Raw genomic sequence first — 16,011 nt, 5'->3', positions numbered from 1 at the left:
CGACTCCATTATTATTATTATTATTATAGCAAGTGGCTTGTGTGACTCCACTATTATTATTATTATTATTATTATTATTATTATTATTGTAGCCAGTGGCTTGTGTAATTCCACTATTTATTATTATTATTATTATTATTATTATTATTATTATTATTATTATATACAGTGGCTTGTGTGATTCCACTATTATTACTATTATTATTGTTATTATTATTATTATAGCCAGTGGCTTGTGTGACTCCACTATTATTATTGTTATTATTGTTATTATATACAGTGGCTTGTGTGACTACACTATTATTATTATTATTATATACAGTGGCTTGTGTGACTACACTATTATTATTATTATAATTATTATTATTATAGCCAGTGGCTTCTGTGACTACACTATTATTATTATTATTATTATTATTATTATTATTGTAGCCAGTGGCTTGTGTGACTCCACTATTATTATTATTATATACAGTAGCTTGTGTGACTCCACTATTATTATTATTATTATTATTATTATTATTATTATTGTTATTATTACTATTATTATTATAGCCAGTGGCTTGTGTGACTCCACCATTATTATTATTTTTATTTTTAATGTAGCCAGTGGCTTGTGTGACTCCATTATTATTATTATATACAGTGGCTTGTGTGACTCCACTATTATTATTATTATTATTATTGTAGCCATTGGCTCGTGTGACTCCACTATTATTATTAATATTATATGCAGTGGCTTGTGTGACTCCACTATTATTATTATTGTTATTATTATTATTCTATACACTGGCTTGTGTGACTCGACCATTATTATTATTATTGTTATTATAATAATTATTATTATTATTGTATACAGTGGCTTGTGTGACTCCATTATTATTGTTATTATTATTATAATAGCCAGTGGCTTGTGTGACTCCACCTTTAATATTATTACAGACAGTGGCTTGTGTGACTCCACCTTTAATATTATTATAGCCAGTGGCTTGTGTGAGTCCACTATTATTATTATAGCCAGTGGCTAGGGTGACTCCACTATTATTATTATTATTATTATTATTATAGCCAGTGTGACTCCATTATTATTATTATAGCCAGTGGCTTGTGTGACTCCACTATTATTATTATTATTATTATTATTATTATTATTATAGCCAGTGGCTTGTGTGACTACACTATTATTATTATATACAGTGGCTTGTGTGACTACACTATTATTATTATAATTATTATTATAATTATTATTATTATTATTATTATAGCCAGTGGCTTGTGTGACTACACTTTTATTACTATTATTATTATTGTAGCCAGTGGCTTGTGTGACTCCACTATTATTATTATATACAGTAGCTTGTGTGACTCCACTATTATTATTATTGTTGTTATTATATACAGTGGCTTGTGTGACTACACTTATTATTATTATATACAGTAGCTTGTGTGACTCCACTATTATTATTATTGTTGTTATTATATACAGTGGCTTGTGTGACTACACTATTATTATTATTAATTATTATTATTATTATTATTATTATTATTATTATAGCCAGTGGCTTGTGTGACTCCACTATTATTATTATTATTGTTATTATTTTTATTGTAGCCAGTGGCTTGTGTGAATCCATTATTATTATTATATACAGTGGCTTGTGTGACTACACTATTATTACTATTATTATTATTATTATTATAGCCAGTGGCTTGTGTGACTCCACTATTATTATTATTATTATTATTATTATTATTATTATTATTATTATTATTATTGTAGCCATTAGCTTGTGTGACTCCACTATTATTATTATTATTATTATTATTATATGCAGTGGCTTGTGTGACTCCACTATTATTATTATTATTGTTATTATTATTATAGCCAGTGGCTTGTGTGACTCCACCATTATTATTATTATTATTATTATTATTATTCTATACAGTGGCTTGTGTGACTCGACCATTATTATTGTTAGTATAATAATTATTATTATTATTCTATACAGTGGCTTGTGTGACTCCATTATTATTATTATTATTGTTATTCTATACAGTGGCTTATGTGACTACTATTATTATTATTCTATACAGTGGCTTGTGTGACTCTATTATTATTATTATTATTCTATACAGTGGCTTGTGTGACTCCACTATTATTATTATTGTTATGATTATTATTATAGCCAGTGGCTTGTGTGACTCCACTATTATTATTATTCTATACAGTGACTTGTGTGACTACACTATAATTATTATAATTATTATTATAGCCAGTGGCTTGTGTGACTACACTATTATTATTATTATAGCCAGTGGCTTGTGTGACTCTACTATTATTATTATTATTCTATACAGTGGCTTGTGTGACTACACTATAATTATTATAATTATTATTATAGCCAGTGGCTTGTGTGACTACACTATTATTATTATTCTGTACAGTAGCTTGTGTGACTACACTATAATTATTATAATTATTATTATAGCCAGTGGCTTGTGTGACTACACTATTATTATTATTCTGTACAGTAGCTTGTGTGACTACACTATTATTATTATTATTATTATTATTATTATTGCCAGTGCCTTGTGTGACTCCACTAGTTCTAATAATAATAAATTATATTTTGTAACAACTGATTTCCTGACCTCCATCGCTCCCTCTTAGGACTCTCCGCTGCTATGGTGTCCATAGATGTGGTGAACTTGTTGTGCCCGCTCCTTTCCAGCCCATCAGACCAGGTGAAAGGATCGGCCGCTATTGTATTATCTTACTTAAGCTTCAATCACCTGGCAGAGAGGCAGCTGCTACAGAGGTACTGGGCAAATGTGTATTGGGAGCTATGTGGGGACTGTGTGTGTTGGGGGGACTGTGTGTATTGGGCGCTGTGTGTATATTAGGGGCTATGTGTATTGGGCGCTATGTGTATTGTGGGACTGTGCATTGGGGAGGACTGTGTGTATTGGGGAGGACTGTATTGGGAGTGACTGTGTATTGGGGGTGACTGCATTTGGGAGCTGTGCGTATTGGGGAGCTGTGTGTATTGGGGAGGACTGTGTGTATTGGAAAGGACTGTGTGTATTGGGGGTGACTGTGTGTGTATTGGGGGTCTGTGTGTATTGAGGTGCTGTGTGTATTGAGGTGCTGTGTGTATTGGGGGAATGATCCATCTTACCTGACTGATTACCGTACATGCACTGTGTATTGTAGTGTGTATTGGGGGGCTGTGTATTGCAGTATGTATTAGGGAGCTGTGAGTATTTGGGGGACAGTGTGTATTAGGGTGTTCTGTGTATTGAGGGTCTGTGTGTATTGAGGTTCTATGTGTATTGAGAAACTGTGTGTATTGGGGGGGACTGTTGGCCTGGTTCAGTGATTTTCACCATGCTGATACTTGCGCAGAGCGAGTGGTTGTTTGCCATTGCGAATGTGCAGCGATTGTTTTGCGACTATGCTTGCGCAGAAGATCGCAAAGTGAGTGACGTAGTCAGCGTTTAGGGGAGGTAACGGGAGGTGGCTAGGCAAACGCAGGCGTGTCTGACTGTTTAAACGCGATTTCATGGGCGTGTATAAATTAGCCACTGTGATCTCCTTCGCAGCATGAGAGCTCTCTGCATGTCAGTAGAGACGCAGTGTTTGAGACAGGTCAGACTTTCCGCAAATACTACATTGCTGCCCATTCTGCGTTGAAGTTACCGCTGTTTACACTGGGTGCGCGACATCGGACCGATAAGAGAAGGCAGCGGTGGGTGTCCCGGGTAAGCTTTAGAAGCATTAGCATATTTTCGCAGCCGCGATTGCATTAGCGTAAATCTCTGAATCAGGCCCTCGCTGTATTGGGGGAGCGATCCATCTCGCCTGACTGATTAGCGTACATGCACTGTGTATTGGAGGGGACTGTGATGTGTGTATTGGGGGGACTGTGATGTGTGTATTGGGGGGGACTGTGTGTATTTGGGGGTGATCCATCTCACCTGACTGATTACCGTACATGCACTGTGTATTGGGGGGGACTGTGATGTGTGTATTAGGGAGAACTGTGATGGGTGTATTGGGGGGGACTGTGAGGTGTCTTGGGGGGACTGTGATTTGTGTATTGGGGGGGACTGTGTGTATTTGGGGGAGCGATCTATCTCACCTGACTGATTTATCATAAAGGCACTGTCGCAAGTTCCTATATAAATAGGCAGGGCCACCTTTACAGCATCCATGTTACTTATGTAATGTTTATCTTTTTCTGTATTACTTGTTGCCTTGCTAACCCCCTAATTACTGTATCACTGTAAATAGAATTATACATTATATGCTCTCCCTTCTCATTGTACATTGCTGTATACTGTTTCCCTGACGGCGCATGTTAGCACTACATTAATATAATATAATACTGATGATGGTGGAGTTGGGGGTGCTGGATGGAGCGGCATGAGCAGGTGGGGTGCACAATTGCTAATTTTGAATGCAAGTTCTAAATACAGCATTCTTCAGCCCATTAAATGGTCCCCGGAAACTAGTATATCTCCGGTTCCAGATTTATTTTCTTATAAGTGATGCTTTGTCACCTGTTTTAGTCATTAATAAGATTATATAGGGGCCCATTTATCATTATATATTTGCGGCTATATCTCCGAAAAAACAGTTTTCGGAGGTTAACCACAAATATTACATTTTCCCCAGACGTATGAAGGAGGAACCGCAGCAAGTACCGATGGGGTATTCGATGCATTCCGGATATTGGCCCCCAAGCTGCTGTAGCCTATGGGCTACACTTCACATAATTAGCCGGAAGAGGGTTCCTCCCCAGAAATTGGGGCCATGCATGCGCAGTCAGCGTGACTACGCATGCGCCGTAGCCTGGGCAGCTCTCGGGAACCCCTGTCCCTGCGTGTGCCAGATGATACATTCCAGCGTAAGGTTCGCGTCTTGCAATGCGATCATGGGCGGTAATGTCATGCCCAGATCATTAATTAATGGTGCCCATAGTGTTAAAAGCTTCCAAAAGTAATTGAGATAAAATAATTTTTAAAGTGCCACTAAATTTAAAACAAGCTGCCTTACATAGAGAAGCTGCTAATAACACTCACAGATATACATGGAGAGGTTCCCATACACAGAGGGCCTGATTCTGACCCGCTCGCAAGCGGGTCGATGTTGGGCAAGGGGCAAGCCGTCGCTCCGGGTCTCGCACCAAAGGGGGCGTGCTGTCGATGGTGAGTGACAGCACGCCCCCTTTGGTGGGCGTGCCGGGGGCGTGACTGCCCAGAAGGAGGCATTCCCATGGGAATGCCTACCGTCTGGGGCCGGTCCCACTGACATCACAAGTGATGTCAGTGGGTGGACTTCTTGCTCTGTAAGAGCAAGAAGTTTACTGGGACTTGCAGCAACGAGACCCTATCACAAGGGTCTCATCGCAAGTCCGATGACCATCATCCTGGCCGCTCGCACTAGCTGTGGGTGGTCACCCACAGCTATGCGAGCGGCCAGGAGGCCGCTCTAAAAAAACAATAGGCGGGCACTGAAAGAGCGTCCGGCTCTGAATCAGGCCCAGAGTACTTTATACACTCCGCACTGCATAACCAGGGCCGTTGAGACAGCTGCGGGGCCTGGGTACTGATGGGAGCATTGCAAATCGGGAAACAAAATAATGAAAGCGGAATCGGGAAGAGGCGCCACACGGTGCAAAGGGATACATTTGTCCCCCTCAGCAGCTGGCCCGGCCCTTCCAACAGATCTCAGTAATTAGTAGCCTTCCCCCCTCTTAATTATTATTCTCTGTTATCATCAATTTAGTTGAGTAATTTTAAACTGAGGGCCTGATTCACTACTGTACGCAACTGCGATTGTGCACGCAATCGTCCGATTGTTGCGCACTGCACATGCGTATGCATCGGGACTGCGACTGCAGTGACTAATCAGACCAATCGCAGAGTGATTGACCGGAAGTGGCGTTGTGGGTGGTGACGGGGGGGGGGGTCAGGAGAACGCAGGCGTGGCAGTGCATTACAATGCTGTTACATAGATTATCCACTGCGATGCCCTGCGTAGCCTGAGGCCTGGTAGCGTTACTGTAGCAATTTCTGAGTAAGGTCAGAGCTTGGGCAAGTGTACGTGAGGCTACGATGGTACTCAATTGTACCGATGGTTTCGCAGTCTTGCTAAACATTACGGATGTGTGTAAGGTAAAGTGGGGCGTCCTTATGTAGTGCTGCGGTGGCATAGCGATAGATATGGATTAGCATACTGTCCCCGTTGAACTGCGTGCGTAATCGCTATTGCATTCGCAGGTGCGTTCCCTAGTGAATCAGGCCCTTAGATAACAGTAGTATGCCTTTCTTCTTCGGGGTCCACAGGGATACCATGGGGATATTATGGTTGGAAGACCAGGCACCAAACAGTTAAAGATTCTGCTCCCAGATTGCTCCGGGTCCTTCCCCATATATACCCAGGGCCGGACTGGCCATCGGGCACTTCTGGCATATGCCAGAAGGGCCGATGGCCTTAGGACCGGCCTCGAGGAGGGGGGGGAAGGAAGAGTCCCCCGCCCTCCATCCCACGGCTCTGGAATCATTATGATCTCACGGAGACGGAAGGGATGGAGGCATGTATGGGTCGGCGGCGGCTGTGCTGGACCTGGAAGAGACAGGGGCGAGCCACGCCCCCCCCTGCACAAGCGAGTGCAGGGCGGACTGCCAGGGCTGATATACAGCCCAGTACATCCCTGTATATACCCCACCCCTAGCCATAGGACTTCAGTTGTTCGTTTGGTGCGGCAGGATCAAGACGCACCTTTGTAACAGGAGGACTGCTTAGAGCAGTCCTAAGCTTTTATTTTATGTTTTATGTCTTTTATTAGCCAATGTCTTTACTCTTTAGCTACAATTGTCTGTTTTTGGTTTGATAATAGATGCAGGAAAGATCCCGACCTCATGAAGGTTTTAATTTACTACAATAAGAAGAAGAGATTGTCGGCGAGTTTCCTGGAGAGATGGAAGCATATGAGAGAGCTGACTCTGCCTCCAATCAGGTATTTATATCTTCCTGTCTTTATAATATAAGTATCATGCTGAGTATAGTAACAGTATGCTGAGCAGTGACACGGGTGTAGCATGAAATAACTGGAACATTTATAATTATTATTAACATTTATTATCAGCTATTTATATAGCGCCTCCATTTTCCGCAGCACATTACAGAGAATATATCAGTCACTCACATCAGTCCCTGACCCAGGGGAGCTAACAGTCCATATTTCCTATTATTTTGTCAGGTGCTTGGGTACCCGGAGGAAACCCTCGCAAACACGGAGAGAATATACAAACGCCACACCATGTCTTGGTCAGGAATTGCATTATTGACCTCAGAGCTGTGAGGCAGCGATGCTAACCACTACGCCAATTGTCTGAAGCTAGGTTTAAATATAGAAAGGAAATATCCCTTGTATTTGATGATGTCAATAAATGTTGTTCTTGTTATTGCTCAGCTTTATCTGGACGGATGGAGATGAAACAAAGTGCCGGTTATTTCTAGGGATCTTCATGAAAATCCGTTCAGTAGTTTTTGCCCCAACTTGGAACACAGCGTTCTTATAATATTAGTATAGATAAATGACAAAAAATAATTAAAATGCACCAATTCTCAATTAGGAGGTGTAATTCTTCAGATTATTGCTTGGGATATTTCATAAGGTATTTAATCACATTAAAATAACTTCAGATGCTATGGGGCAAATGTAACAGTCTGCGCGTTGCAGGCACCGGCGAGTTCCCGGCGGTATCTGTTTTGTATGATCGTATAGCTAGTACATGAGCCTCCCACTTCCCCTCTGCCAATCCTGCCACTTCCACCCCAGGACCAGGCTTCCTCACCCTGGAAGCCGCTAAAACTCATTCATGGCCTTATTGATAACTGTCACCACCTGCTCTGTGGCCTTCCAAACTCCTACCTCTCCCCTCTTCAGTCTATCCTCAGCCATGCTGGGTAATCATATATTTGCACCAGGCATCTATTATAGAAAAACCAATGCTGTCTGGAATTCTCTGATTTGCTGGGTATACTGTCTTTAATTAATATCTGTAAACACCAGAGTAACTTTAAATTTAATTATATAGTCAGATCTTATCTCCTAGCTTCATGGGATGCTGTTTTGGCCTTGCTTGTTTGTATTAGAATTTTATGACTTGTATCTGGTGTGGGTGAGGGTATTGAGGGTGGGAGTAATCAGTGACTACACATGTTATGCTCAACTATATAATCAGTAGGTCACAAGGCTTTAGACTTGTACAAGGCTGCTAGGTTTTATTTCAAAGTGGTTTTTTTCTAAGTGGGACTACATGTACAGCATAACTTAAAGAGTTAGTCAGGAGTTCTGCAGGAGGAAGACAGGAGGACAATATTTTAAAAGAACTCTCTATAACTTGGAAAAAAGCAAAGGATCTTCTGAGCTTCTGGAAACCCTGCTACTCAGCAACCAGCTTCCATTATAACCTGGACCCACCTTTTGCCAACACCCTGCTTCAGCATTGCAAGCAACTACCTGCTCACTGAACATTTAATACTTGTATGTTTGCGTTTCTTCTCTACATTGTTTAAATCATTCCAATACCACTGTCAATTTATCTTTATACCACTGTAGTATCTGCCATTGTTTCACACCTATACCTTTTATTTATTTTTTAATATATTCATACTTTATACTAATTCTCAAGTCTTGCAACTTGAACACCTCTAGACTCCTCCTTTTTTGGTTATAATATACTATTGTAGTTGTGCCTTTACATCTTCCAGCACTGTTCTTTCTTTTATCTGATTTTGACCTTTGACCTGTACTGCTCCCTCATCTCACACTCATCACTACTACTGATTTCCCCCCCCCCAACTGCCTCATCTGCACGATGTCTCTTTTCTTCTACTCCTCCCTCACTCAGCTGCTACATTATTTTCTCCTCTACCACCAGTTTTCACCTCTTTTCTCCATCCATAGTCCCCTCTACGTTCTCCCCCTCCTTCCCCTCCCCTGTCTCTCTTCATCACATATGATTCTCTCCACTGCATCTCCCACAACTCCAATATTATTAACTTCTCTTCCACCATGGTCCTGCTGCACCACCACTAAACTCTGCACCCTCTCTTTTCTCCAAGTTACCTATCCTCAACCCCCCCCCCACATCACACTAAACCTCCACCTTACCCACCACCTGCTGTCACCCTTCCTCATTCAGAAGCCAGCCACATATCCCCACACTCCTTATCCTCCTTCTCTAGATCAATATCACCTCCACACTACATCAACCCTAATAATCTCATTCTCTTCTCGCCTCTTAACTCTGTCCCTCTCTCCTGTTCCCTCTGGAAAGCCAGTTTTGTCTATAATAAACTGGTCTCTGTTCATGAGCACTTCATCTGCAATGCCTTGATTCTCCTTGCCATCACCAAACCCTGGATTTACCCCTCTGACACCACTGCTCCTGCAAAATTCCTCCATCACTTGGCTTCCTGGCTCTTAATCTTCAAATGGGCCCTCAAGACCCATTTCTTCCTCAATGCTCTCCAGCGCTCATCCTAACCCACTACTCTATGCTCCTTCCTCACTATCTAGCCCATCTGTGTCACCCCTGTTTGTCTGACCCTCCCCTCAGAATGTAAGCTCTCGCGAGCAGGGCCCTCTTTCCTCACGTGCTTCTTTTTGCCTTACTTTTACTTTCATTCACAATGGCACCTAAAACTGCTTACTGACACCCTGCTGCTTATTGAGGTGTTATGCAGCATTGTTTATAAATCATGTACTTGTCCTGCATTGTCTGTACTGTTAATAATTGTTGTCTTGTGTGCTCATTTGTTTCTGTACTTTGTAAGGCGCTGCGGAACCCTTGTGGCGCCATATAAATAAAGGATAATAATAATAATGCTGCCCCCCCTCACTTTCCTCTTGTTGCTCTACTGCTGCCCTCCCCCCCTCTGCCAGTCTCTACACTGGCTCCCTGTAAATGTGCCAATCTGTCAAAGTTGTACTTACATAGTTGGTGTGGTTTGTTGTATCCCCTATGTACAGCTCTACAGAACCCTGTATGTATGTGTGTGTATATGTATATATATATATATATAAGACTAACACTGCTCCTCACCTCTATGGGGTGAATTCAAGTGTATTGCGCACCGGCAGCCACTAGGTGGCACCAGTGGAGCAATTCCATTGTTGCTCCGTTCGGGCGCGCACAGCAGCCAGCACTGACATTTCTACTCCCAGCCCCCCGAGCTGGCTATCAGAAATGACCAGAAAGCAACCAACTTGAGCGCTCAAACGGGACATATCGGGGGACAATGATCCGTTGTTTTGACAGGCTGCTAAATAGTACAGTACATAAAAGAGAATAATATGTTTGTGTATATTTTACCTTTGCTATCTGACTGAGTCATGCTTACAGTATGAAGCTCTAATCTAATACAGGCTGTTTCACTCGCTAATGGCCCCAAAGTTTTTCTTATAACTTTTAAAGTAATTGACGTAATTTAGTGAAATTTGACAATGCCCCACCTGGTGTCTGTGTGTTATGAACCGGTACACAGCTGAGAATGCGCATTTATTGCCCAGACGTACTGGAAGAGTCGATAAAGTTTCATAAACGGCACATAACACAGACACGATGAATGTGGACGCCACAGTACACAACACTACTGTCAGAAGCTGGAATACCTACTGATTAGCAGTGGCGGCTCCAGAGGTGGGGCTGCAGCACAGTTCAAAATTCAAATAGGGGAACCCCACCAACTGCCATCCTCACTGGCATCACACCAACTGCCATCCTCACTGGCATCACACCAACTGCCATCTTCACTGGCATCACACCAACTGCCATCTTCACTGGCATCACACCAACTGCCATCTTCACTGGCATCACACCAACTGCCATCCACACTGGCATCACACCAACTGCCATCCTCACTGGCATCACACCAACTGCCATCTTCACTGGCATCACACCAACTGCCATCTTCACTGGCATCACACCAACTGCCATCCTTACTGGCATCACACCAACTGCCATCTTCACTGGCATCACACCAACTGCCATCCACACTGGCATCACACCAACTGCCATCCTCACTGGCATTACACCAACTGCCATCTTCACTGGCATCACACCAACTGCCATCTTCACTGGCATCACACCAACTGCCATCTTCACTGGCATCACACCAACTGCCATCCTCACTGGTTATATCTTCACTGGCAGTTGGTGTGGATCCCAGATTTGAATTTTGGACTGAGCTGCTGACTGGGGTGGTGAACAGTTGGCCTTACACTTTGCGCATGCGTGACCAGCTGGCCTGGATGCTAATGGTGAACACTTTCAGCACTTGCTATGAATTCCTCATGTGTCTCATAGACCAAGGTATGTCTGTTTCACATTTCACTAAATTACATCACTTACTTTAAAAGTTTTAAGAAAAACTTTAAGGCCAATAGCGGGTGAAACACCCTGTACATTATCCCGTTTAGTTAATATAACTTTTTGTAATGTCATTGTTCATGTTTTAGGCGTACAACAATATTAAGGTCATCTGCTGGTTGTCACACACAGAACAGTCCTAAGTTCAAGAATTCTGCAGGTAATGTAATGGCCATTTCACCATTATTATCCATTAATAGGCCATGAAAAGAATTCCGCACAGGAACTAAATTAAAAACTTGTGTCGAATAATCTTTCCAACACTTTGAAACAGTAAAAAAACAATGAATAATTATGTGATCTCATATGCGGTTAATGACCAAACATATGCTATTTGGTTAACCATTATCATCCATATAAACTGTAATGACTGTATTTTATTTCTAAACCCTGAAGTCAATAAAAGTGATTTACAAGCAGGTCCTCAGTACAAATGACATCTTGTTACATGATGCCCATGTTTACAGAGGGAAGCGCACAACTTTGCAGATCAGCAAGGCAGTGTCCGCAGGGGCTGCAGAAGGGAAGTTAGTTGGAAAAGAGCTAAAACGGGGCACAGAGTACCTTTATGAGGGGCGTTGCTGAGTTTTTCCTTGGTAGAAGGGTTTTGAATATATACTGTACAGGTTTTTGTTCTAGCTGGCAGCGAGCACACCCTATTACACATTCCAGATGTGCTTTCTGCTCAATCAATGGAATGCAAAATGCTGCAGTGTACAGTGGTGATACATGTAATAAGGGCAATCCTTGTGTGCTTGCACTCTAATATAGTATAAGACATAAGAGGTTTAATGATGCATCAATTAGAATAGTGTATTTCGATATGGATGTCACAAAACAGATCTCCGCTACAGCTTACCGGGTCCAGCGGTGTGGAGTGTGCCCCCATGGGGTCTCCCGCTCCAGTGTCTTCCTGCACGCTTGCTGGCTCCTCCCCTAGGAGTGTCCGTGGCTCTGTCTTAGAGGGGCAGCCACGTGATCAGCAGCTGGAGGAGTGTAACTGAAACCTAACATCTCTCATTGCCTTCTCCAGCATTCCCTGTTCTTTTATTGATTGACACCTGTGTACCAGACTCCTGAGTTGTTCTTTGTTTCCTTGCCATAGCACTTGATCCCATTCTGTGCCCGTGACCTCGGTTAAGTTGGACTATTCTGCCCGCTGTTGCCGCACTTCTCCTGGTTACATCTAACTCTGCTCCCTACTTGTCACATCTGGGGGGCAGCGAGAGGGTCATGATCTGCGGGATCCCTACAGACTCTGCGCCTAGACACTGCCAGTGCCAGTCTCAGACTGGCAGCATATTCTCAGCTCATGGGGCGGGATATAATAACACTGAAATGCCGTCAAACCTGCCATTTTTGAAGGTTTCACCGCGTTCTCCATAGGCATCATACGGCACATAGAGCGATTGGCGTACAGTTATGTGCGTGTGAATTCCTGTTACTGACACTTACATGTCTTCTCCTTCTAGGGCGCCATTTTGTCACTCTTCCATCTGAAGACTTGTTATCCGGCTATCACCAGAGAGAAGACACAAAGCAGAATCCCTGGTTATCACTTTGACAATGTCCTGGCTGCTTCTATAATGATATAACGCCGCAGCCTGTAGCGCAAATCAGAAAACGTACCATTCCGGTCCATCTGTGATGAAAGCGAGTACGGTTATCTTGTGGCGCCCTCCAGTGTGGACGGCTGATGTCTTCCTTTGTGCTAGCCAGCAAAATTAGATTGCAAGCTCCATTGGTCTGCATATATTTGGCTGATAATTGCATTGCTATATATAAATAATAAATATTCTGCTTAATATGGTTATAAGGGATTACATTATAGAGAGACAGGACCTTTGTGTGTCAGCGCATCGCACGTTTGCAGAAACACAGATGCAGCGGGGAAGCAGTATACTGTAATTGAGGTGGGCGCCAATCATTAATGGGGCCTCATTTAGCATTAGACGGGAAGATCTTTACGCCAGGTCTGAGCAGCTGCATAAACGGCATGTCTGCTCGCACGCAGCGGGCTCTCAAGCTGCGTATGCTAATTTATGCACGCCCAAGCATGGCATTCAAACGGACAGGCACTCCTGCGTTTTTCCGTCCACTCCCCCGTCACCACCCCAAACGCTCACACAGCGATCACAGCACACGCACAGCGCGGCTTATGCGCAATGGCTAACAATCGCTCGGTCTGCGTACGTAGCTGCATTTGCGGTTGCTTCTGAATCAGGCCGTAAGGCACTATTGTATTGCGCATGGGGGAACTGGTATCAGAACTCAAAAGGAGAAGCGGTGGGCATTCATGGGTGGAGCCTGGCAGGTGACCTGAAGGGAGCGCACACGGGGGCATGTTATGTGAGTGTCACAGGCGTGTCACTGCAAGACGCAGAGCCACTGTCACAGAGGCCATGTTCAGACGGAGACACTGTACCTGACATAGGCAGGTGCAAGTGTGGATGGTGGATACAATAGTGGACTGTCTAGAACCACAGGCGGTGTTACACCGCGCATGGAGGCAGAAAGTGGGCATCTCACGGCTTGCACATTCAAGCGCACGCTATTACACAAGGGGAAGACTTAAACTAGCATTTGCATATTATCAAACCCGTTCGCGGTAGGCGGCGGCACATGCATGGACACATAAAAAGCTCTGTCCCTGCATGCCAGCTGTCAGAATCCCGACACGGAAAGCCCGACTTGGCATTAAAGATAGGCATTGAAATACCGACGCCTATCTTTATACTGACGCCGAGATCCCGACAGCCAGCATCCCGAATGTGGGGGAGGGTTAGGGTTAGGCACCACCGGGGATATGTTAGGGTTTGGTACCACTAAGGGAGGGTAGGGGGAGGACAGGGGAGGTTTAGGGTACTTACCAGCCCCAGTCGGGATATAGAGCCTTTGGTCTTCTGGCATCGTTATTTTATCCAGCGGCTAATCAGCCGCCAGCATTACATACCGATTCCGTTGTATACAAATATCGCATTGCGATATTGGGTGAATTTATCACAGCCACTCCGCATCTCCATAGGGGCCTATTCATCAAACGATAAATGGCCCGGTAACCATCCAAATATGCTAGTTTCCGCATGTTTTAGTTACTGGGCCCATTCATCATCAGGGATCCGATAGGACCCCCTGATATTCAGAAAACTCCGAAAACTGATGTTCACGAGAACAAGCGACATCTTCAGACGGCGCTCGCTCTAGTAACCCCGCTCCTTCCTATGGGAAGGAGTTTGGGGATGCACAGAGGGATCCAAGCGGATCCCTCTGCCGCCTTCTTACAGATTCCCTGGCGGCTGTGCACATGCGTGACCTCGGGTCACGCATGCGTAGCCGGGGAAACGGGGAAGAGGCCCCATATTCATAGACCTTAATAAAACATTTTTTTTGTCCAGTTTGTTTAACTAGTGTCTACCATGCGAATATATGTCAGCAATTATGCTGCCACCTAGTGACTGAATGGAGCTATTTCAATACTTGCGTAAGGATAAGTGATACTGGCCTGATTCTAAGCTGGATGCCATGCTAATATTTGCGCAGCTGTCTGATGTCTGCGCGTGCGACCTAATGGTTACCACCAGGAGACGCAGCGAGGCAATTTTGGTGGTTGTTCCTGGAAGGTAACGTGGGGTGGCTAGCCAGAGCTGAGCGTATTGCAGCCAGCAACTGCGTCAAAGTACGCACTTTTACTGGCACCGGCGGCCATTCAGACCGACATTCTGAGCAACCGTAGGGCTGCTCTAACGTTCGATGCTGCAGCGAATATGCGGCCGATGGTGCGACTTTACGCACTATGGCAGATTAGAGAAGCAGGCGGTGGGCGTCTCTGTACGGATTCCATCGGCTGCGCCATTAGCATAAAAGTGCAGTGACGCTGCGTAAAAAGACACAGTCACACCGAGATTAGCGTCGACCTCTTCACTGTACTTATACCACCAAACATTTACACTTGGCAAATTGAAACAAAATAGGCCCCTGATAAACTCCAGCTATATTCACCCAGGAACACTCATTTGTGTCTGAACAATCATTCCCTGGAGTCATTTACGAAGTGCACCCAGTGCAGTGACGTCTCACAAGGGGTGCCGCCGAGGGGGTGACATCAAAGTGCCGACTCCCGCTCAGTGACAGGACCCGGGTGGTACACTGTAGCATTAAGTGCAGCACTCGGCTCCTGTCACAGTGAGGGAGCCGGCACTGCACACAGGGCAGACCGCACCTCCGGCACTCACCACCACTACCAGGCCCCGAGTAATAAGAACACTGAACGGGGGTTTGTCGGTCAGGCCACGCCCCCTTCCTTTAAGGCCATGCCCCCTTTCTGTCAGCATGCCTGCGGAGCCTACGTAAGCTACACATGATTAGCGTCAGCACAAACAATCTCCACCTACCTGGCTAGAACCACCCGTTTCACCTAAATAAACGTTTCCATTATTTTCCGAAAGTGCTGTTTGTTTATGGACTCATTTGTGGTGTCAATTAATTAGGAGAGTGAGCCCCATCGGCTTTTCCAGGCACACTTGGCCCCCTGTGTAATGCTATACACGAGTAGGGACAGATGGA

General features: G+C 44.1%; 1 protein-coding gene across 2 annotated transcripts in view; it reads left to right on the top strand.

Annotated features, from left to right (window-relative positions):
* Window positions 1-13,067, top strand: part of LOC148518977 (uncharacterized) — a 30,877-nt gene extending 17,810 nt beyond the window's left edge. The window contains exons 7-11 of one of the 2 annotated variants that reach the window (XM_088476785.1): window positions 2,672-2,819; window positions 6,906-7,025; window positions 11,538-11,608; window positions 11,866-11,868; window positions 12,921-13,067. In XM_088476785.1, the coding sequence (XP_088332911.1) occupies window positions 2,672-2,819; window positions 6,906-7,025; window positions 11,538-11,608; window positions 11,866-11,868; window positions 12,921-13,012 (434 nt within the window). In that variant the 3' untranslated portion in view covers window positions 13,013-13,067. The remainder of the gene's footprint in view (window positions 1-2,671; window positions 2,820-6,905; window positions 7,026-11,537; window positions 11,609-11,865; window positions 11,869-12,920) is intronic. The other variant, XM_088476784.1, reaches the window with a different exon arrangement.
* Window positions 13,068-16,011: the final 2,944 nt, after the last annotated feature.

Source organism: Taudactylus pleione, unplaced genomic scaffold (assembly GCF_031769625.1).
Source record: "Taudactylus pleione unplaced genomic scaffold, aTauple2 ptg000194l, whole genome shotgun sequence".
Taxonomy (NCBI): Eukaryota; Metazoa; Chordata; class Amphibia; order Anura; family Myobatrachidae; genus Taudactylus; species Taudactylus pleione.
Note: the sequence above shows the minus strand (reverse complement) of the source record. Positions and strands in the feature narration are given on the sequence as shown.